The sequence below is a fragment of the Acipenser ruthenus genome, chromosome 26 (assembly GCF_902713425.1).
Source record: "Acipenser ruthenus chromosome 26, fAciRut3.2 maternal haplotype, whole genome shotgun sequence".
Taxonomy (NCBI): Eukaryota; Metazoa; Chordata; class Actinopteri; order Acipenseriformes; family Acipenseridae; genus Acipenser; species Acipenser ruthenus.
This window is the reverse complement of record NC_081214.1, coordinates 7,488,539-7,512,374: the sequence shown is the minus strand read 5'-3', so window position 1 is coordinate 7,512,374 and position 23,836 is coordinate 7,488,539. Positions and strand designations below refer to the sequence as shown.

General features: G+C 44.1%; 3 protein-coding genes across 7 annotated transcripts in view; 1 reads left to right on the top strand and 2 right to left on the bottom strand.

Annotated features, from left to right (window-relative positions):
- Positions 1-62: 62 nt before the first annotated feature.
- On the bottom strand, positions 63-4,188 carry LOC117429080 (uncharacterized). The gene has a single exon (XM_034048253.3). It carries the CDS (start codon positions 4,181-4,183, stop codon positions 2,651-2,653), a length of 1,533 nt encoding a protein of 510 aa, XP_033904144.3. The 5' UTR covers positions 4,184-4,188; the 3' UTR covers positions 63-2,650.
- Positions 4,189-4,982: 794 nt separating this feature from the next.
- On the top strand, positions 4,983-13,299 carry LOC131701726 (probable 18S rRNA (guanine-N(7))-methyltransferase). 2 transcript variants are annotated; one of them, XM_059001413.1, is made up of 13 exons: positions 4,983-5,155; positions 5,784-5,821; positions 5,994-6,089; positions 6,420-6,502; positions 6,614-6,710; positions 7,060-7,156; positions 7,271-7,321; positions 9,978-10,063; positions 10,342-10,387; positions 10,739-10,800; positions 11,161-11,250; positions 11,497-11,561; positions 13,204-13,299. In XM_059001413.1, the coding sequence occupies exons 1-12, from the start codon at positions 5,108-5,110 to the stop codon at positions 11,549-11,551; spliced, it is 849 nt and encodes a 282-aa protein (XP_058857396.1). In that variant the 5' UTR covers positions 4,983-5,107; the 3' UTR covers positions 11,552-11,561; positions 13,204-13,299. The 2 variants fall into 2 exon arrangements, with proteins under 2 accessions (XP_058857396.1, XP_058857394.1); XM_059001411.1 differs by lacking the exon at positions 13,204-13,299 and having other exon boundaries at positions 4,984-5,155; positions 11,497-12,359.
- Positions 13,300-13,761: 462 nt separating this feature from the next.
- Positions 13,762-23,836, bottom strand: part of LOC117430619 (syntaxin-1A-like) — a 104,807-nt gene continuing 94,732 nt past the window's right edge. The window contains exons 9-11 of one of the 4 annotated variants that reach the window (XM_059001410.1): positions 23,465-23,575; positions 23,264-23,374; positions 13,762-16,222 (exon numbers count right to left, since the gene is read on the bottom strand). In XM_059001410.1, the coding sequence (XP_058857393.1) occupies positions 16,145-16,222; positions 23,264-23,374; positions 23,465-23,575 (300 nt within the window). In that variant the 3' untranslated portion in view covers positions 13,762-16,144. Of the gene's footprint in view, positions 16,223-19,329; positions 19,657-23,263; positions 23,375-23,464; positions 23,576-23,836 lie in introns of those variants that run through there. The other 3 variants (XM_059001407.1, XM_059001408.1, XM_059001409.1) reach the window with 3 other exon arrangements.

Sequence of the window (23,836 nt, the reverse complement as noted above, 5' to 3'; positions counted from 1 at the left end):
CATGATATACTGTGTGTGTATATATATATATATATATATATATATATATATATATATATATAAAATCTGCATAAGTGTACTGCTTTTTGAAGCCTCGCTGACCATCAACATGGGCGTTTATTACCTATCTTACACATCAAGTGTAATTCAGTTAACTTAACATTCTAGTTGTATTGTCAGCTATTTTCAGAGTGAGTTCTTTTTAATAATAAAACCCCAACACATTGTTGCACTGTGTACTGTATGTCACATTGTTGTACTGTGTACTGTATGTCACATTGTTGCACTGTGTACTGTGTCACATTGTTGCACTTTGTACTGTATGTCACATTGTTGCACTGTGTACTGTATGTCACATTGTTGCACTGTGTACTATGTCACATTGTTGCACTGTGTACTGTATGTCACATTTTCTACCGATGGGTCACCTTTATTCATTAAATACACATTGAACATCCCTCTTTGCATTTACATTATGATACAGTAAGAACACTGGCTTTTTCAAATGAGATCTCTATTTACAATACAGTGACACAATGTATTTCTACTGTACAGTACAGCTACAATGGTAGGGTTAAAGAAACAAACCAATCTGGCACTAGTGTTTTAATGATATACAATATATACACATATATATATATATATATATATATATATATATATATATGTGGATTACTCTGTTCTGCTGGCATTCTGCAGAGTATCATACCGCACTCAGGTAGACAAGCTTAATCGATCAGTTCTTTGTTTAACTGATCAAAGCCCACGGGTGTGATTAATCAATGAATCATGAAATCGATTAAAATCCCATGTCTATCTATGTATCCATCTGTGATTGAGTGAGTGTCTGCAATCCCCAGGGTTATAACTGCTGAAGGAAACAGCAGGTTCTACCTAAGAGAATACATTCTTTATGCACAGATGAGTAACAGGACTGTGAACAGAGACCAGGAGATGCATTGGCCTACTGGATTCTCACAGAGAAGACCCTAAGAGTGCCTTACAGTCTTTAATAAGAAAGCTACAGTTACAGTAACTGCCTCAATAGTTTATGCCACTGTACATATTATTTTTTGTTGATTTTTTCCCCTGTAAAATGCTGACTCTCTAATAAGCATAATCGCTTTCATTGATTCAAACATTAACAAACTCTCCATTTAGTAAAATTAAGGATACATTGGTGATCTAGACAGAGCACCAAATCATATTAACACTTAAATGTGATGATTCTAAAAACTGATTAGGGATTCCATTTAGATAAAACAGAGGATGGGCTGAATACCGTACCCCTTTATACCAGATCAATACAATAGGATCATTTTTGTACCAAGGTTATAAAACCAACAGTTCTGGGAGTATGTTAGTCTATATACCAGACAGAGTCCTGTCTACTAACTGAACAATTTATAACCTGTTTTTTGCATCAAAAACATGAGCAGTATTACCAAGTGTGTCCACTAGATGGGGCAATTGTGCCCCTTATTACACTAATCAACTGTACTATCTTATTTTGCATGCAGGGAAAGGTGTTTTGTTAAAGCTGCAGTACCACCACAAAAGCCCCTTGTCTTCAAAACCATTTTCACTGCTCCACTTGTCACTGTGTAGCTGAAGTTTTTATACATTCTCAAAGGCACGTTTCATCAAACTCACAGAGCACTGCATTGCTTAAAAATGAAAACATTTGAAACTAAAACTTGAACTTAACAACAAGGGGGTAGTGAAAAGGTACTGAAGCTATAGAGGGATGAACACATTTCAGAACAGTGACAGAGAGTGCTCACTGGGAATGGGTTCCAGAGCAGGAAATACAATTAACAAGGCCATCTGAAGAAGTGTTCATCACAGCCCCGCCTTTCAGAATCTGCTTTTAGAGCAGCAACAGAAATCAGGAAATCCAGTCTCTTTCTCCACCTACGAGGAATAGGAGAGAATAGGGACAGTGCTGGATTGGACACTGCTTGGAGTTAGGGGGAGGTGCATGTCCATGTTTCAGGACTCAAAGCAATATCCCCTATAAACCCCTCTCTCGTGCAAACTTCATATTACATGCAGGTGGAGCGGGGTGCTCTCTGGTTGCAATATAAGGCTTAAGAAAATCAGTGACACACGTTTCAAGTAGAAGTCATTTTCAATGTCTTGAAGACACTGAAATCACTTCTAGTCGCTCCATTTCTCATTGAATTTCTTACAATTCTTTTACTATTTTTAAATATAAAGCTTGCCTGGTGTGTCTCTTCTAGGGGAAGAAATGGGTTAAAAGTTGTCAATTACACACAAATATGTGCATAAAGTCATTTAGCGCATTACAAAAAGCTGTTTGTGTGTATGCATTAATTACAAATAAAATGGCATTTTAATGTTTTTTAATTTGTATTTTTCCACTCCCTTGTTATAAGGTGTGCATCTTTTCCTGTAGACTGTGTTGCTCCATTTGTGAGTTGATTCATTCTTTTGATAATTGTCTATATCAGCTCAATTGTTGTCCGTGCATATCTTTGGTTTCCTCATTGCAGAACGCACAGTCTGTGACCATTCAACCCCCAACCCCCAACCCCCAACCCCACCAGAGAGAGACCTGGCAAGGTTTGATGGACAAAGCACAGTCGCTCTCCTCCACAGCAAGCAGGGTATTTAAAGAAAATCCACCTCAAGAATTCATGCTAATGAGGATGCCAAACCCAAGCGCTACCAGCAACCCCATGGAGAGCTCGGTCATCTTGCCCATCTGCCAGCGCCGGTGCAGGTCCTGCTGCCGCTGCTGCTGCTGCTCCCGGCGCCAGCGCAGCAGCTTCTCCCGCTCCAGCTGCTCTCCGTAGTGCGCGCGATAGAAGGAATCGAAATCGAAGATGGGCTTGTTCCCCACCCCGGGGGTCGGCGTGGTGCGCGATGTCTTGCGCTGGCTGGTTGCGCTGGGGCCCGGCGTGTCCTTCGGCGAGGGCCTGTCTGCTCTCTGGACGTCAGCCTGGCTCAGGATCCCATGGTCATACTTCCTCCGGAGCGCGATGCTGCCCAGCACGTTGTACGCCTCGCTGATCTCCGAGAAGCGCACGGAGGCCCCCTCGCTGCCCGCGTTTTTGTCCGGGTGGTAGATGAAGGACTGCTTGTAGTACGCGGTCTTGATCTGGGCCTGAGTGGCGCTGGGGCTCACCTCTAGGATGTCATAATAAGCCGTTTTGCTTTTACAGAGAGGTGGGCTGACGTTGGTTCTGTTGTTTTTGGTGTACGATCGAGCTGAAGAGAGACTCCAGAGGTTTTGAGGCTGCAGCAAGACCGCCTTCCAAACGCTGCACTGAGCTCCCTGCTGGAGCTGCTGCCTCCACCTGCTTTTATTAAACCCTGCTGCACCCGAACCGAGACAGGGGCTGCTCTTGAAGCCCGGGTTAGCAGCGTCAGTTGCAAACGACCCATTGCTATCTGCACACTGCCAGGGTCCTGCTCCATTTGTAACATTAAAGTCCAAGTAAGCGCCAGCACAGTCAAGAGCACTGGCTTTGCAGACAGAGAAGGCTTCAGCCAGTGAATGCAGCTGCACGTCCCTTTGTTTCCTAACAGCCCTCTCCTTTAATAACAGCCTGTCACTAACAAAAACAAATACCGCGTCCTCAAAGGCAGACGTGGGTCCTAGCAAGTTGCTGGCGCTTCTCCTTACGCCCCAATCTAAATCTGCCGTTGAAAAGGACGCATCTTCGCAGCTGTGTGCAGTTTCGTTGCGCAGTACCCCAGCTTTATCACAGCTACTACTCGAGGTCGGCTTCCGCGCACGACTTACCGAGATCCGCAAACTTTGCTGACCGACCTCAGACAGTTTACACAGCTGACATTGGCACCGGTCGCCGGCGGGTATCAAGAGCAAAGTTCCGCTGTCTAATAAAGCTCGGGCTCCAGCGGGCGGGTCCCCCTTGTGTTGTCTCTTTTGTACTCGCTGATTGACTGTGCCTGGGTCGCCGCTGCTTACCGAGTTTAACGCGTTATACTGGTTATTCAAGACCACATACACTCCCCTCCCCAACCTCCGGCTGACCTCCGCCATCTTGGCTAGCCGGCCATCCGGAATTATGGGAAAGCTACCAATCAGAAAAGAGGTTGATGGGTAATGGGCGGGGAGATCAATAGTGGCAGAAAAACATCCAATCAAACAGGGAGCAGGTGGAACTTTCTGATTGACACCATTATTATCCATTCGTGTGTCTATATGAGGGCATGGCCCCGGATGTTACGCAATGTCGCGCCCCATCATGATGTCATCCTAGTCCTCTGTTCATTTAAAGGGAGGACAATCTATTTATACATAACAATAAAGTAAATACAATAGAACGTGTAATTTTTCTTCAAAAACAAAAGCGTGTATTCTTGTTCTTATTATTGTGAACTGCGACAGGTTACTTTGAACATGCAGCAGTACAGTTTTGGACTTAAATCTTACTGCTCCTGACTTACTGCTGCGTGCATTTCTAAAAATAAAAAGCGACAAAACCACCGATATACTCCAGCTCATAATAAGGGTTACACTTTCCAATAATTTTTAAAAATGTCAAGGCGACTTTATTATTATTAGTTTATTTAGCAGACGCCTTTACCCAAGGTGACTTACAGAGACTAGGGTGTGTGAACGATGCATCAGCTGCAGATTCACTTACAATTACGTCTCACCCGAAAGACGGAGCACAAGGAGGGTAAGTGACTTGCTCAGGGTCACATAATGAGTCAGTGGCTGAGGTGGGATTTGAACCGGGGACCTCCTGGTTACAAGCCCTTTTCTTTAACCACTGGACCACACGGCCTCCTGGCCTACTTTAATTTAGAATACTATTAGCTTGACAGCTAGTACTTGACCACGATTAAAAAAAAATACAAAATCTCATACCTGTCGAGTATTTTAGACCATGAAGACCCGAAGCAATCACGTGTCATGGAGAACACATCATACTTTATATTCCGTTTCAAAGAAATGTGACACCTGCCCTTTAAATTAAACCCCCTCTCTCGTCACTGTCGCGAGCCGATGATGTCAGGAAGGTCTCTGTCCATGCGGTGTCTGCAGGAGCTCCGAGGAACGTCTGTAGTGCTTAGTTTGTAAAACGAGTACTCTAGTAAATGTAAAAGCATGTCTTCCAGTAGCCGTAGACCCGAGCACACAGCGCCTCCAGAACTGGTAAATATATATTTTTTCTTATAGGGATTAAGTGTGACGCACTGCGTTACTGTTGATCAGAACTGTGGTTGTGATTGGTGTTTCAGAATTGTTAAATGTCCATCACATTTGTAATAATAAAAGCAGTTTCTGCGGCTATACTGAAACCTGCATGTTGGTGGTTGGGTGATTCTTAGGACACAGTATTTACAGATACAGTATACGGGTAGTGCTGGTGATTGTTCATGTAAACAAGTCCCGTGAGCTGAAACTTTTATTAAAACCGTAAATCACGTGTCTTTCGTCTACATACACGGGTCTCATTCGAGTTATAGAGAACTGAACGAGAATCTTACCAGTTCCGTGATCATTTCAACTTCCTGTGCAATGTAGCCCGCTGCCCACCCCAAAACACACCAATATCCAACCCCAGAGAACAACAGTTTATTATTTACTGAGTTCCGAGACAGACGAGATCAACAGCAGGTCTGTGGAGGAATGCATGTTAACATGTATAAGTGAGCTGTGATATATCATGGTGTATTTAGGCGGTCAGTAAGCGGTCCCTGGATCTGAGCAGTAGATCTTGAGTTATACATGAGATGGTGAAGAGTATAAAACGATGATAACCCTTCTTTTTTCTCTCCAGTTTTACAATGAAGCGGAAGCCAGGAAGTACTCCCAAAAGTACGTCAAATTTGATTTATTGTAATGTCCAGGTTACAGTCCCTTATATATAAAATACTCCTAAAGATCGAGGCATACGGTACAATATATAGTACAGTTACAAGTTCACATTGTTTCTGAATTGGAGCTTCTGTTTTGAACTCTAATCTCTGCGGTCTCCTTTCTCCCCCAGTTCTCGTATGATTGAGATTCAGAGCCAGATGTCAGAGAGAGCTGTGGAGCTCCTGAACCTGCCAGAGGATCAGCCCTGCCTCCTGCTGGACGTGGGGTAAAACTGCGCCAGAGTAAAGCTGAAGGGCTGGGAGGGGGAAGTGTGGCAGAGTGGTTAGGGCTGAGGGACTGGGAGGGAGGCTGAGTGGTTAGGGCTGAGGGACTGGGAGGCACTGTGGACTTGTAGTTAGAGCTGAGTGATTGGGAAGGTGGCCTAGTGGCTAACATGCTTTTTTTTTCCAAGATTAGATGTGTGAAAATGTTTATTTATATGACAGAGAGTCTGTGAAAAGTGCTGAAGTAACATCTTGGATTATATGTGTGAACAGTTTTAGTTACATGCAGGCGGTCTGTGAAATGTAACATCATGGTTTTTCATGTGTTTCAGGTGTGGCTCAGGACTCAGTGGAGACCACCTCTCCGAGCAGGGACACTGCTGGGTGGGAGTGGACATCAGCCCTGCCATGCTGGGTAAGTCAGTCTCCTCTTAGTGGTGTCGAGTCCGTTTGCTCGCCTCTCATTAGCACGTCTGTCCAGAAGATCTTTGGGTTCTTTGCCTACATGTGTGTTTCTCAATTCCAGAGGTTGCTTTGGACAGAGAGGTGGAGGGAGACCTCATTCTGGGAGACATGGGCCAGGGAATCCCGTTCAGACCGGGCACCTTCGATGGCTGTATCAGGTAGGACAGGGGTTTGACTAGCACAGAGCCACTAACCTGCTCAAACTACTGTGTTAGTTCACCCCAGATATAGGGGAGGGGTTACCTAGCATAACACAGGTCTGTGTGTATATCTGGAGGTATATCTGTGCTGTTTTGGATGTAAACAAAAGGTTTAAATGATTGAAAAAACATTTATTTCAGGACATTTCTGAATGAATAAATGTCCTGAATCATTTAAATATTTGGTGTACATCACATGTTATTTATTTTATTTATTTATTTATTTATTTATTTTTTTAAGTGCGGTCATGGTAAGTGAACCTGTATGGAATACTATCTAACATAACCCCATTTGCTTTCCTGACAGCATCTCGGCCCTGCAGTGGCTGTGCAATGCTGATAAGAAGTCCCACAGCCCCCCCAGGCGGCTCTACAGATTCTTCAGCACGCTCTACTCAGCACTGGTATGTAGCAGCCCTGTCCCGGGGGTGCAATGGAAAGAGTGCTCTCGTCCAGTCCCTCACAGCTGAGTGAGAATTGAAGCAGATCTCTTAAACGCTGCTCTCTGTGTGTTTTAGGCGCGGGGTTCCCGAGCGGTGTTCCAGCTGTACCCTGAGAATTCAGACCAGGTGAGGACTGACACAGTCACGGGGATAGGACTGACACAGTGACGCAGTGAGGGGGATAGGACTGACACAGTGACACAGTCACGGGGATAGGACTGACACAGTGACGCAGTGAGGGGGATAGGACTGACACAGTGACGCAGTCAGGGGGATAGGACTGACACAGTGACGCAGTCAGGGGGATAGGACTGACACAGTGACACAGTCACGGGGATAGGACTGACACAGTGACACAGTCACGGGGGTATAGGACTGACACAGTGACACAGTCACGGGGATAGGACTGACACAGTGACACAGTCACGGGGATAGGACTGACACAGTGACACAGTCACGGGGATAGGACTGACACAGTGACACAGTCACGGGGATAGGACTGACACAGTGACACAGTCACAGGGATAGGACTGACACAGTGACACAGTCACGGGGATAGGACTGACACAGTGACACAGTCACGGGGATAGGACTGACACAGTGACACAGTCACGGGGATAGGACTGACACAGTGACACAGTCAGGGGGATAGGACTGACAGTCACGGGGATAGGACTGACACAGTGACACAGTCAGGGGGATAGGACTGACACAGTGACACAGTCAGGGGGATAGGACTGACACAGTGACACAGTCAGGGGGATAGGACTGACACAGTGACACAGTCACGGGGATAGGACTGACACAGTGACACAGTCACGGGGATAGGACTGACACAGTGACACAGTCACGGGGATAGGACTGACACAGTGACACAGTCACGGGGATAGGACTGACACAGTGACACAGTCACGGGGATAGGACTGACAGTGACACAGTCACGGGGATAGGACTGACAGTGACACAGTCACAGGGATAGGACTGAGACAGTGACACAGTCACGGGGATAGGACTGACACAGTGACACAGTCACGGGGATAGGACTGACACAGTGACACAGTCACAGGGATAGGACTGACACAGTGACACAGTCACAGGGATAGGACTGACACAGTCACGGGGATAGGACTGACAGTGACACAGTCAGGGGGATAGGACTGACACAGTGACGCAGTCACGGGGATAGGACTGACACAGTGACACAGTCACGGGGATAGGACTGACACAGTGACACAGTCACGGGGATAGGACTGACACAGTGACACAGTCACGGGGATAGGACTGACACAGTGACACAGTCACGGGGATAGGACTGACACAGTGACGCAGTCACGGGGATAGGACTGACACAGTGACGCAGTGAGGGGGATAGGACTGACAGTCACGGGGATAGGACTGACACAGTGACACAGTCAGGGGGATAGGACTGACACAGTGACACAGTCACGGGGATAGGACTGACACAGTGACACAGTCACGGGGATAGGACTGACACAGTGACACAGTCACGGGGATAGGACTGACAGTGACACAGTCACGGGGATAGGACTGACAGTGACACAGTCACGGGGATAGGACTGACAGTGACACAGTCACAGGGATAGGACTGAGACAGTGACACAGTCACAGGGATAGGACTGACACAGTGACACAGTCACAGGGATAGGACTGACACAGTCAGGGGGATAGGACTGACACAGTGACGCAGTGAGGGGGATGGGACTGACACAGTGACGCAGTCACGGGGATAGGACTGACACAGTGACGCAGTCACGGGGATAGGACTGACACAGTGATGCAGTCAGGGGGATAGGACTGACACAGTGACGCAGCGAGGGGGATAGGACTGACACAGTGACGCAGTGAGGGGGATAGGACTGACACAGTGATGCAGTCAGGGGGATAGGACTGACACAGTCAGGGGGATAGGACTGACACAGTGACGCAGTCAGGGGGATAGGACTGACACAGTGACGCAGTAAGGGGGATAGGACTGACACAGTGACGCAGTCAGGGGGATAGGACTGACACAGTGACGCAGTCAGGGGGATAGGACTGACACAGTGACGCAGTCAGGGGGATGGGACTGACACAGTGACGCAGTGAGGGGGATGGGACTGACACAGTGACGCAGTCAGGGGGATGGGACTGACACAGTGACGCAGTGAGGGGGATGGGACTGACACAGTGACGCAGTCACGGGGATAGGACTGACACAGTGACGCAGTCACGGGGATAGGACTGACAGTCGGGGATAGGACTGACACAGTGACGCAGTCAGGGGGATGGGACTGACACAGTGACGCAGTGAGGGGGATGGGACTGACACAGTGACGCAGTCACGGGGATAGGACTGACACAGTGACGCAGTCACGGGGATAGGACTGACAGTCAGGGGGATAGGACTGACACAGTGACGCAGTCACAGGGATAGGACTGGACTTGACAACAGCAAGTCCTGACTCTCGGCTGCTCCTCATACATGGATGGGATTCCGATAGCATTCCAATTATTAATTCTCAATTTAAAAACACATTAATGTATGTATTCTATTTTAGATAAAACTAAGTGAGTCTCTTTGTGCTGCGCTTTGGTACAGCCTGATTCAGGGATTCAAAAATGTGTATTTATTTGAATGCTTTGGGGTAAACTGTTAGGATAATTCCATAACCTACGGGGCTTTTAAGATATATCTATATAATGTATCTCTTGTTCCCATGCTGTGTTTAAAGCCCCTGGATTGTCTCCAGTGTGCATTCAGCATGTTTGATCTCTTGTGCAGGTGGAGCTCATCACATCCCAGGCTATGAAGGCTGGCTTCACTGGAGGCATGGTGGTCGATTATCCCAACAGCACCAAGGCCAAGAAGTGAGTCCTGTTTCCTGTAGTTTTAATAAAAGCCGTTATGCAGAACTTGGATCATACAAACCCACTGTAACCACTGGTTTAAAAAAAGGGTTCATCAAAATGTTGTTGGCAGAATATTTTTACAAATGTTAGTACGGCTGGCATTTTATTCGTTCCAGACTGGAATTCAACACTGTGTTGTTAATGATCCCAGTATTTCTGGGTATTGTAACAGCATGTTGACAGTGGTAAACCACCTTCATTAGGAACTCACTCTTTCCTGTTTCTTCCTCTATCAGGTTTTTCCTGTGCCTATTTTCTGGCATCTCTGGAGCCCTGCCAAAGGTAACCATTAACCCCTAAAGTGCTGGTCCTGTGAATGGACCAGGTAGCCTAAGAACTGGAAGAGTTAGCCGGTGTCTTGAACTGAGCTTAGGAGACTATGGTTCTGGATCGCAGATGCTTTTTTTCTTTAATGAAAAATAAAATGTTATATATTAGTGAATTTAGTGAGAGTGTTTGCACCCAAAGGAGTAATTACTAATATGTGTTTGTGCTTGAATGGTTTTGCATAAAGATTTCACAAGCAGACGTATCATGTGATTTTGCATTCATTTGTAGATCTAAGCTGCCCACAGATAATGTGCTTAAATGAAATTGGGTGTAGTTGTAATTCTCCATTGACCTGTGTTTCAGGGGCTTGGCTCAGAGACTGTGGAGAGAGGGGTGTCTAATCAGGCCCTGTTCACAGGGGAGAGGTAAGGGCACAGTGTGCTTCTCCTGATCTCCTGTAGGGGGCGCTGCAGGTCTCTGCCCACACTGCAGTGCAGGGCTGTCTCCCTCCTGCCCTGGTGTAGAGACCGAGAGAGATGCTCAGAGGTTAAACGTCGTGGCTGCCCTCAGAACCTGCACTCACGTTTTCCTGCCTCTTACACCAGCTTCAGAGGAGCCAGATACTTAGTGTAGAAATACAACAGATTGTTAAAGTTTTTATGAAACAAGGTTCTAAAAAAATGCAGCTTTTCAGGAATGTTTGTCCTCAAATATAAAATAGGCATGTCCCATTTCCCGTTGGCTCATACTAACCCGTGTGTGTCTGTTTGGTGTTTTTCCCCCAGGTCGCGGTTTAGACAGATGAAAGGGAAATCAGTGAAGAAGAGCAAGGACTGGATTGTGGAGAAGAAAGAGAGGAGGCGAAGGCAGGGCAGGTGAGTAGGAGAGAGCTGCAGAAGGGGTGCTTTCACAAAAACACATGGATATATAATGTATGCAACCTGGTGGAACAGGCTTTAATACAACTGTCACGTTATATATCAGTTGTTACTTTGTGGGACTTCTGATTTGAATGTGTGCTAAATGATAAAATCAGTCGCCACCTTACAAAGTTCTGCTCCATCTGTGAGGCGGGTTGTTTCTGTTGCTGTTTGTGACATCTTTTCGTTTTCTTTCCCCAGGGAGGTTCGGGCCGACACCAAGTACACTGGGAGGCAGAGGAAGACCCGCTTTTAACGGATTTCAAGTGCGAACTGGGTTTAATTTTGATTTAATAGCTGAAGCGCCCCTTCATTAACCTGGCCACCAGAATGGTTCAGTTTAGGGGTGGAGACTGGACTCCTTTCACGCGTGACTTAAAGGGGTTATCTCTCATAGACTTTACACAGCCCAGTACGTCGCTAGACAATCACAGCAATGCTTCTATAAATGAGTCACCGCCTGATCAGAACATGCAGACTCTGATCTAGAAAACATAAAAATACAAACGATAGCGGGTTCATTATAAAACCAGGCCCTTCACATAATCAAAACTACAGAGTACAAATTCAGGCTTTGTTTCACTATATATAAAAAAACATAGGCTTTGACTTTTTCTGTGTGCTGGAAAGCAGTGCATAGTGGTAAATAATGCTTTGATTAGAACAAACCCCAGGACTGGAGTAGCTCAGAAGTGTCAGGAGTGGGTGGGCCTCGGATGAAAGGCACTGAAGCTGGCCTCTGTGTGTGCACACGTTATCAGCTCCAGCAGATCATCAGAAACATGCATTTTCCACACTCCCACAGCAGTGTGCACATGTATTACAACACCCCATTGCTTCTGTCGTTTTGAGGTGTTGTGCATATGAAATCAAACCACTGTGACTGAAAATCTTGGAAAACTGTCAAAATATGCATATTGGTGATTGTCTAATTGAATTGATTACTTTAATAGGCCACACATGTCATTCATTTAAAACAGAGAAAAGGAACACATCGCCACAAATGGTAACATTGGTAAACAAATGCCTAATTAAAGCACAAAGTGGTCAAACATTTTCACACACGAGTGCCTGTTGTTTCTATATCTCTGATTACTAAGCGGAAATTGAAATTCTCAGGTTTTCATGCAGGTAGATATATAAAGGATAGGAATGACACATCTTGAGGTGTTCTAATACATTTACACACGACTGTAGGCTCTGTTAAGGGTACTGTTGACATTGTAAAATAATAATAAAAACAAACTTTTTTTTTTTTCATTCTGAAAATGGCACTTGCCTTATTTTGTAGTCTCTCCCCTTCCACAGGCACAAACGTATTTCTTTGTTACAGTGGCCAGACAGCGTCACACTTCACTTTTTACACCAGAACCACAAAAGAACACGAGAACTCAAGCAGCTTTTCTTCATGATGTCATCTGTTTATTATACATACAAAAATGGGAAGCCATTTGCAACACGAGTTCCACACCAAACAAAAATCAAATCCAAATGAAAGTACAACTGATCGGGCCGTTCCGAGGTGCAGGTCAAATTCACAACATCACATGAAGAGTAACCCGCTCAAGCTGCGGAGACAGCCAGCATCAGACCTCACGAGGAAAAAACAAGGACACTTGGATCACAGTACAGGAAGTACAAAAAAAAGTGCTTTGTATTTACAAATCCAGTTTTTATACAGGCAGGCACACACACCAACAGAAAAGAGAACCAACAGCAATAATTAAAGCTTTTGATTTCTTAACATCCATAATAACACTTCAAATTATTCTTTAGTCCAGTGACGTTTCTCTGATCAGGGATCACACTACATAGAGTGCCTTTACCGTTCTGCATTTGAGAATGATAAAAGACTGAACATTGCTACACAGGTGCACATGTGAAAGTTTGTTTCACTTTGTCCTACAGGTAATCTGCAGAGGAGTTCTGTCTGAAATTCAACTGCAGTCTCCCTTGCACAGCTGCTGGAAGTCCTACCACAGATCCAGTGGGTGTGGTAAGAAGGGGAGCTCAGATTAGAATTGAAGAACGCTTTCCTCCTACTCTACACCTGAATAAATATCTGCATGTTTCAAGAATCTTTGCAAAAACAGACAGAACCGATGACGGGGATGCTTGTAAAAGAGGCACGACTGTATAAACCCAGTCAGGGTCGCTGGAAGCCATCCCATAGCTTCTAACAGATGCCACAAGAGGTTTCGATAGACTTTTGATGTGAAAGAGCACTCATTTGTTTAGTTATACTTTCATTTACACATACTATAAATATGTACAAATCGATCGACAGGACAAGACCAAGCGAATATCAACGGAAATGTTCTACACTAAACACACAAGCTCGTTTTATACATTGCACAACACACAGCCTTCTCGCTCTGTTTTTGGAATGCCAGAGAAGATGCATAGAAGAAGCTCAGCATTATACATAGCTAAATATACATCAAATAGGTTTTTAATTTGTTTTAAAAAGAAAATGGCCAGAAAGCAATGTGTTTTTAATATATGTCTATATCTCTATAAAAAGGCATGTGCTGAAACTCTTAACTGCTTGTTGCACTCTGTATTTGCAGCCCATGTGTGGCTTGTTTAAACCCCCGTGAATAGAAGGTAAAATTTTTATTGGAAGAGATTAATAAATACAGCTACATAAACAAGAACCAGTCACTGCTTTCAGATTGTTTCTAGTGTATTATTTCAAACATAATGTTCATAATTATATTTATGTGCGAATGTGTATATAAAATATACCTTGTTTTTGAAACAATTCTATTTTTTTTATAAATATTAAACTACTAAAGAGGCTGCTAAACAGGAACACCAACTACCTTCCAAGCCAGGTGTAGTTTAGATAGCACATGCGCAAACACATTACAAAAACAGCAAGGCAGAATTTATTCAAAGACCACAATATAAAGTGGAGGGCTTCTGCAGGAATGATGGGACTACAAACAACACCATTGAATGCAGCCTGACAACCTTAAAAGGACTTACAATGGCTAGAATCTATGGTTTATTTTGAAAAGGGTATAACATACAGTAGCGTATCCAAGACTCATTGGTGCATATATACTCTGGACTGCAACTGCAAACAGGAAATCATGGATCACAGTCGTGCATCCGTACTTCATAGAACACGACTGGGGTAAGGACTGTAAGTGCCGTCGGAAGCACCTGGTAACTGACGGGAAGATGATAGCTGCAGAGGACTGGCATACAGACAGTAATCCAGTTACAGTGTTAGGTAGACACAGGATACATTTTCACTCACTTATGAGGGTGTCATTCTTTATTAGAGATGCACCGTGCATAGTGGAAGTAAAGAGGTTTTTCTGCATTGCTGTTTGTTGGATGTTGTCATTTGCAACCCAGAGGACGGTGTGTGGGGTTATTTCCAGCTTTATCTTGGCGAGAGTCCAGTATCAGCATGAAGTTTTACCACCTACTCTCATGTAATGGAAATCACACACACTGTCCCTTGGGAGTGGGTTGCGCTCTAAGCCTTTCCTCCTACAGACAGTGGGGTCCATTCAATTGCTCTCAACGTTGTTCTAAACACAACCACCCTTTACATCACGAATTGGACTCTGTGTTGGCGTTTAACATTTTAACAGTCCGATGTTTGATTTTCTCACTTTCCAATGTTCTCAATTATTAGTGCTATTTAAACCTGCCAACATTGAGATCAACTGAAAAGACCCTCAACATCTCGGCTTAAGAGCCTCACAGGCAGAATAAACCCAGGCTTTGTTTAATCACTGTCTGAATGCAGACACTGGCTGAGAGTCCCTTAGCTGAATCCTTCTCTAGGGAGGAAGCATCATTACAACTAAGTTTAGAAGCTGCTTCTATTGCCCAGATTGAGAACGGCCTCAATGCCATTTCCACCGACTCCTTCTTAAGATGGCCCTTTTATAATGGTGCCTCCTTCCTTGTACCCACAGCTTGCTTTTCATCTGCATTGTGCTAAAGGCAGAAAATGATTATATTGGACAAAATGTAAGATTTTATTCCCGTTTTGGGGTGTATGCACAATGAATTCATGATGATATACAATAGCATGGCATTCTTTATAAACAATTGTAATACCCAGTGCCCACCATAGAACCCTTGATATAATGATTGAATCATGTGCTGTTAACTGTGTCTAAGTTATGGCTACTGCAGCTTCTATTGGTCCTTTTCAATCCTTAGTTAAGTTTCGAATCAGTTTCCCTTCTCTTTTTCACACTAGCAATGCTATCACCGCCCTGCTGTTGTTCTGAAGAGCCTTTGGTTCCTTGCTTGCTTTTTCAGAATATTTGGATTTGCAAGACAATGCTATGGAAGCTGAAGCTTCAGACCATTGGAGTGTATCTGTCCTACAGTACAGGAAGTGGTTATCTGTATATCTATACATTTGCATTGAAAGCAAAGGCCAATGAGGTCTTTGGCACATCATGTTATAGGGGCAGTGATAATGTTGCCAGTGTCGATAAGCACTTTTATTTTTGGAATGTATGCAGAATACAGTATAACATTTTGAATTGCAAAACCACTGCCCCCTTATAAAAATGAAAAAAAATTCAAACACATTTCTTCATATGACAACCAACACTCAAGTAAACTCACATTGCAGAACCACGGATTTACAAAAAGAAACCATGCATAACAAATACTCCTCTTTAAAATGTTATTATCTCAAAAGATCACTGCGCTCTATGCAGAACTGTGTGTTTGTGTGTGTGCGTGTGTCTGTGAGTGCGTATGAGTGTGTGCGTGTGTGTGTGTGTCTGTAAGTGTGTATGAGTGTGTGTGTGTGTGTGCGTGTAGAGTTGGCAATGGATATTTTGTTGCTGCTGCTTTTTAGGTTTTAGGCTAACGTCCCCCCAACACTGGACGCGATTATGATCCCCAGCACTACGCAGCACACAATGATCATGATTTTCTTCTGTGAGTCCAGAGAGCAAATTATAATAAATCCATTTAGAAAATAAAATATTACAAATCCAGGCAGCATGAAAATAGAATAGAAAGAAGAAAACAGTTAAAGCCTTGTCTGATCATATTTATTATTACAGCATCTGCACAATATTAAAGTAAGATAGTCCAAAAAATCCACAGGTATTTAGTGCTCTATTATCAGCTGCCCCACAGGTATTTAGTGCTCTATTATCAGCTGCCCCACATGTATTTAGTGCACTACTATCAGCGGCCCCACATGTATTTAGTGCACTACTATCAGCGGCCCTCAGAACTGTTTGGACCAGGCAGGCACATGTGTATTCCTCAAAAGATCAAGATAATTTTACTCATTTCTAATACGGATTAGTCAACTGGAATGGAGACAGAGACTGAGCTCAACAGTAGTAGATTGATGATCTCAGCTGTCATCACATATGCTGTGCCCTGTAAACCCATGAACCCCCTTTTATCTGTGCGCCAATCATTTGAGCTCATTGCTCTAGTTCTATTAAAGCAGCAGATTAAATAGCTGCTAGTTTCAATGTACTGTATACTGTGCAATACTGTGCTGGACAAAAATGATGACAACTAATTTGGTCGGGGGTATAGAGGGGTTTACAGTTACATAATCAAACCAAGGATAGAATTTTCAACCATGGATGTGCTAAAAAAAACCAATTCATATTATAGCTGAGATCAGCACCCTTTAACACAGTTTACTTACCTTGTTCTCCACCAGGACATGTGCATGCAGTGCAAAGTGGAAAAACACTGGAACTGCAGCGTGAAAGGGTGGGCCAGTCTCATGGCTTGGCAATGTTGTGAGTCTAATAGAAACAGCTGCATTATTAATGCAATGTTACTATAAAGGGATATTTCCTTATTAAAGAGACTGAAAACACTAAATGCTAAAAGCCTCTCCATGGTTGCAAACTCGTTTTCCTGCTCAAATATACAGTAAACACGGCACATTCACAATGCATTCACAATGTATTTACAATGCATTCACAATGCATTCACAATGCATTCACAGCAAGGAAGAATACATTCAGCATGCTACACAACACAGTGTGCAAAGGCCTTCACAGAAGGATAAATTAATACAAATTACAATGAAAAACACACAATAGCACAAGACTGAAACAAATGAATGAAAAAAGTACTACTCAATCCCTGCTTAGTTGCTGTAGCAGAGCCCAGACTATATCCTACTTAGAGCTACCCTGAGATCTCTGGAGATCATGTTGTATACATTCATGCTGATCATATGGTTTTGGATTGGGTGGAAGCAAAGATTTCAAAATGCGATTGATTCCATTAAGCAGTGATTCTTTTACACAGTTTTCATAGTTATTAAACTACTTGGATATAAATGAATGGCCACTGGTGTGCTACTCAACCACTGATACTCAACAAGTACGACCTCACCGGGTTAATGAAAGAGCCGATCACCATGACCTACATCCACAGGATGTGCATGGAAACATGTAAGTGTGACAAACTGCTTAACAAGCCTAACAAGTTTCAACATCATTGGACAAATGCTTCTCTTTTAAAAATGCAATTGAGAAACGTGTTTATAGTAAAGTTGATTTAATTTACAGGGTTTTTATTAATGTAAATACAGTCACACAGAACGATTGTAATAAGGTGTGTCCTTCATAAAATACTTTTCATTACAGCTTTAATAAAGATGAGTCGCTTATTAACATGTTGCGATCTCGTTTGTATGTTCAGCTTGTTAATCAAGGCTTGGCCGATTTAAAAGCCCATTTTGTTGTTTCACAGAAGAAAAAAAACGTAAATGAAATCAATTTTACTATTAACGCGTTTCTCTGTCATTGAGATACACAAGTGGCTTAACAGACATCAATTGAATTCTTAAAGGAGAGTAGAAAAGTCGGGGGAAAGCACCGGAAATCAGAAGCCCTAGATATATAGAACAACTATGAATGTTTCCACTATCCAGTCATCAAAAAGGAAATGCAATTTATTTTGTAACACTGACATATTTTTCAGGAAACTTTGGCAGAGTCATGTCTGATTTCTAGGTACAGTACCTAACCATTGGCAAATATGTATATATACTAAAGCATGTTACAAACGTGTAACCAACAGCATACTGAACTAGAATCCTTTTATATAATGACTACAATAACCAGGTAACCCTCATCCTCAAAGCTGTTTAGAGCTGTATTCAGAAAGCATTAGTGTTCCAGTACCTGCATAGGAGTTACTGGAACACCATCTCTATATGAATACACAACATTATAACAATGACATCGGAATTAAAACAATACAAGGACTGAGGAGAATGCAGGATGCTTATGAAGCTCCTCTGTAAATATGCATGCCTGCTGTAGAGGTACAGTAATACCATTACTAGCTAGATCCCAAGCTCTCTCTATGGTGATCCTGTCAAAACACAAGGCTCCCCAAATCCTTTCCCTCCCTCCAGCTGTTCAGCAGCCCTCACACCTCATGGACAGAGAACTGTGCCCAGTATGCATGCTTCATGCTGTGGATAGGATATGCCCTGAGGGCTGTTTGAGCTCCTGCAATCTCTATGGAACTATAAGACTCTATCACCACAGAGTAAACACTATCACACTGCGTGCCATTGCCCTCATTTCAGGACAGGCTACTTTGTAATTTATTTGGAGCATTTTTAAACCTTAAAATTTCTCTTTAATTATATTGCCATGATAACGTATTCTAATTTTGTTAACCGTAAAAGTTAAGTCTAAATGTAACTGTTAATTCTGCAGCTATAGCCCTCCAGATAATTTTATTACACCTCAATATAAAATAAGAAACTGAACCTTAATAACGATACATTTCTTGGTGTTTTCCTGCCCACAGTGATGATGAAGCTCCATTTTCTACGTGTTGACCTTCATAGCCGTCTGATGACTGTACTCAAATAGTTTATGTTCTGATTTTTTCAAAGAAAAATGTATTTGGTACTTAACTGTTGTCAACATATCTTTACAGCAAATATGTGTAGACTAATTTTATATAAAAAAAACTAATAAAGGCAAGTCAATCGACTGTTCAGTAAAAAAAAAAAAAAAAACGAAAGAAAAAAAATGTTTGTTTTTTTTAATTACAAGTTTAAATTCCAGTAGCAACATGACAGACAAATGCTGAACCAGAAATACTTTTGGTTTGGTTCTTATTTTTTCAAAAGGTTAAAGCATAAAGAACAATTATAAACCCAGCTTCTTAATTCACAGACAAAACAGAAATAATAATAATAATAATAATCATAATAATAACAATAATAAAACACATCTATTTTCAGTCTTATTTTGGTGTCTTGGGAGACGGTGTCTTTGCTCGTTAACTGAGTGTAGCCGCCAAGGAAATGAGAAGAATCGCTAGCGTGACTGCAAGGCAGATTCCTATAAAGAGCATCTTCTGTGGGAGGGAAAACAAAACACACAGGAATAAATACTGTGCAGCAGGGTCTCCCACAGGGCTGAGCACTCCCTCCCTCTCACACATACACACACACTGATACAGGAATAAATACTGTGCAGCAGGGTCTCCCACAGGGCTGAGCACTCCCTCCCTCTCTCACACACACACACACACACACACTGATACAGGAATAAATACTGTGCAGCAGGGTCTCCCACAGGGCTGAGCACTCCCTCCCTCCCTCTCTCTCACACACACACACACACACACTGATACAGGAATAAATACTGTGCAGCAGGGTCTCCCACAGGGCTGAGCACTCCCTCCCTCTCTCTCACACACACACACACACACACACTGATACAGGAATAAATACTGTGCAGCAGGGTCTCCCACAGGGCTGAGCACTCCCTCCTTCCCTCCCTCTCACACACACACACACACACACTGATACAGGAATAAATACTGTGCAGCAGGGTCTCCCACAGGGCTGAGCACTCCCTCCCTCTCACACATACACACACACTGATACAGGAATAAATACTGTGCAGCAGGGTCTCCCACAGGGCTGAGCACTCCCTCCCTCTCTCACACACACACTGATACAGGAATAAATACTGTGCAGCAGGGTCTCCCACAGGGCTGAGCACTCCCTCCCTCCCTCTCTCACACACACACACACTGATACAGGAATAAATACTGTGCAGCAGGGTCTCCCACAGGGCTGAGCACTCCCTCCCTCCCTCTCACACACACACACACACACTGATACAGGAATAAATACTGTGCAGCAGGGTCTCCCACAGGGCTAAGCACTCCCTCCCTCTCTCACACACACACACACACTGATACAGGAATAAATACTGTGCAGCAGGGTCTCCCACAGGGCTGAGCACTCCCTCCCTCCCTCTCACACACACACACTGATACAGGAATAAATACTGTGCAGCAGGGTCTCCCACAGGGCTGAGCACTCCCTCCCTCTCACACACACACACACTGATACAGGAATAAATACTGTGCAGCAGGGTCTCCCACAGGGCTGAGCACTCCCTCCCTCTCTCACACACACACACACACACGCACGCACGCACGCACGCGCACACACGCACACACGCACAGGCCCACACTAGCTATTGTGATGCAGACCTTGCTTCCACTCTAATGAAGTGGAGATTTTCTGCAGAGGAGCATGGATCTTTTACTAATTACCATCACTGTGCGGACCAATTAGTCCACATGAAGAAAGCTATAAAAGTAGACACACACACACACACAGACACTGACTCACAAACACAGACACTCACGCACACACACACACACACACACACACACAGACACTGACTCACACACACAGACACTCACGCACGCACGCACACACACACACACACTGACACTCACTCACAGACACAGGCTCACACACATACACAGACACACACACACAATACTCTCTCATACACACAGACACACGCACTGATACACACTGACACTCACACACACACAGACACACACACACACACACAGTCCATGCTTCTCAGAGATGAATTCTGCTCATTCCGTTCTCATAACAAGGGGCTGAGCGAGACAAAAAGAAAGAGATCTTTCCATTTTCAGAGCTGAAACCTTTTTAATGCCGGATCGATATTCAACCCTTTAGAGTATTCTGTATTATGTAAAAGCTACATCTCCCTGTTTCAAGAAGTTTCGTTTCTGAAGTTTTATCCTAAAACCTTTAAAACAGCGAGAATTCAATTGAGGCTGTGACCATGTGTCCTAACTGTGCAAAACAGCCAGGCTCATCTGTAGGTGTGCGATTTGAACCTCATCCCACCAGCAGTGCACCATCACGGCCCATTACACAAATATGACATTCAGAGCATTTCAACGAGAGAAACAAACTCAGAGACAGCACAACCGAAGAGACGGACCACAGGAACGAAAACTACGTGTGAAAAAAGTAGCATCAAATTCAAAAACACAACGCTTAGTGTCGAGTTTCAAAGCTGTCCACTCCAAAGTAAAAAAAACAAAAAAAAATATCAATGATAAACATACAGCATGAATACAGCGTATCAGCGTTTACTTCTAGTTTTGTAAAAATGTAACTTTTCTTCTCACAATCCACATGTCTGCTGATAGTTATGAAGCCTGCATTTCAATGGGAATATACCACAGCTCTGCCTTTTAGTCTAATTATAACAGAGCATCTGCTTTTCTATTCTCATACACTGTGAAGATTCTATTGCACTTGACGACTTCATTGTACTCCATTTGACAATACCGCTGAGAACTGTGCAGGGAGCTGTACTGATGAAGAGTGCCGTACAATTTACAATGTACCAGGAGAAAGAGACCACAACAGCTGTGTAAACTCAAATAGCTACGCCCACAAGAACACTGGAAACCTCCATTGTAGTTTTATCCTTCAAGTTAACACTGGCTTATTACGAAGACCAAATTAGAGCAAGTGCCATGAGTTGTAATGCTGTTAACTTCCAAAAGGTGGTGCTGTTGATTTAATGATCATATCTGGAAAAATTCACTTGAAGCCAACTAGTTTGTTAGGCACGTCAACGCATCATATTTCCATGTACCCACAAGACAAATGAAGTCTCAGTTAGGAATTATTTCATTTTTTATAATCAAAGTGCTGTGCTGTTGTAAAGGCACAGGAGATCTAAGAAGCAGGACAGGTGGTTAGGATTGTATGCTGTGTTTAGGAAGGTAGTGGGTTTCAGTGTAGAAGGTAGTGGGTTGAAATAGAGTGCTGGGCTGCAGTGTGGAAGGCAGTGGGTTTGAGGAGCTCAGTGGTTAGTGCTGGGCTGCAGTGTGGAAGGCAGTGGGTTTGAGGAGCTCAGTGGTTAGTGCTGGGCTGCAGTGTGGAAGGTAGTGGGTTTCAGTAGCTCAGTGGTTAGCGTGCTGGGCTGCAGTGTGGAAGACAGTGGGTTTGAGGAGCTCAGTGGTTAGTGCTGGGCTGCAGTGTGGAAGGCAGTGGGTTTGAGGAGCTCAGTGGTTAGTGCTGGGCTGCAGTGTGGAAGGTAGTGGGTTTCAGTAGCTCAGTGGTTAGCGTGCTGGGCTGCAGTGTGGAAGGCAGTGGGTTTGAGGATCTCAGTGATTAAAGTGCTGGGCTGCAGTGTGGAAGGCAGTGGGTTTGAGGAGCTCAGTGGTTAGTGCTGGGCTGCAGTGTGGAAGGTGGTGGGTTTCAGTAGCTCAGTGGTTGGAGTGCTGGGCTGCAGTGTAGAAGGAAGTGGGTTTGAGTAGCTCAGTGGTTAGAGTGCTGGGCTGCAGTGTAGAAGGCAGTGTGTTTGAGTAGCTCAGTGGTTAGAGTGCTGGGCTGCAGTGTAGAAGGCAGTGTGTTTGAGTAGCTCAGTGGTTAAAGTGCTGGGCTGCAGTGTGGTTACTTGGAGGTTCTACTGTAGTAGGCTTTTATTGCATACTTAACCTACTTGGAGATTTCAAAATGTTCTGTGGGAGACAAAGTATTCTCAAAGCTCTACGCAGATGAGGCAAACCATGCCACACCTCGCCACGCCTCATCACGCCACGCCCCGCCACGCCACATGCACAGACCGGTCAGAGCTGCAGGCCTCTCCCCCTTACTCACCCGCCGCGCTTTGCTCTGGTACTTAACAGCCTTTTTCGTGTCAGAGACGGCGCGCTCCACGTAATCGACGGAGTGCTCCACGTTATACTCGATGCGGTCGATCATCTCCCCCTGGTTTGGGCAGCAGTGAGGAGAGACACAGAGAGAGAGAGACAGAGAGGGGTTGAGAGCGGCGGTTTGGACCGGAGGCTAGCCACTCACCCGGCGGCTCTTGCCCTTAAGGCTCACGGCTTTCTTAGTTTCCTCCTTAGCTCGCTCCACGTAGTCCACCGATGACATCACATTCTTCTCAATGTTGTTCACCAGCTCCCCCTGCAGTCAAGGAAGGGATACAGCTCTGTAAACTGCACAATTACACTTGGTAGGTTTAGACTGATGGAGATTTCTAGATATTCTCCTGTAAGGGGCGTTTATATTTTATACATTTGCAGTATTGGAATTTTATTTAACTGCATGCATATCACACACACACACATATAGGCGTTCCCTTAGTGTGTTTGCAGTAGTGTGTAAAGTGTACGGTTCATTCTCTACTGCTGTTTCTGATTTGACCATTACTGGCCATGCTAACAA

Excerpts from the sequence above, each read along its gene's own strand:
- LOC131701726 (XM_059001413.1), top strand. The coding sequence starts at position 5,108 with ATGTCTTCCAGTAGCCGTAGACCCGAGCACACAGCGCCTCCAGAACTG. Across the intron at positions 5,156-5,783 it reads ACACAGCGCCTCCAGAACTG|TTTTACAATGAAGCGGAAGC; the intron begins GTAAATATATAT and ends TTTTCTCTCCAG. Across the intron at positions 7,157-7,270 it reads GCACGCTCTACTCAGCACTG|GCGCGGGGTTCCCGAGCGGT; the intron begins GTATGTAGCAGC and ends TGTGTGTTTTAG.
- LOC117429080 (XM_034048253.3), bottom strand. The coding sequence starts at position 4,183 with ATGGATAATAATGGTGTCAATCAGAAAGTTCCACCTGCTCCCTGTTTG.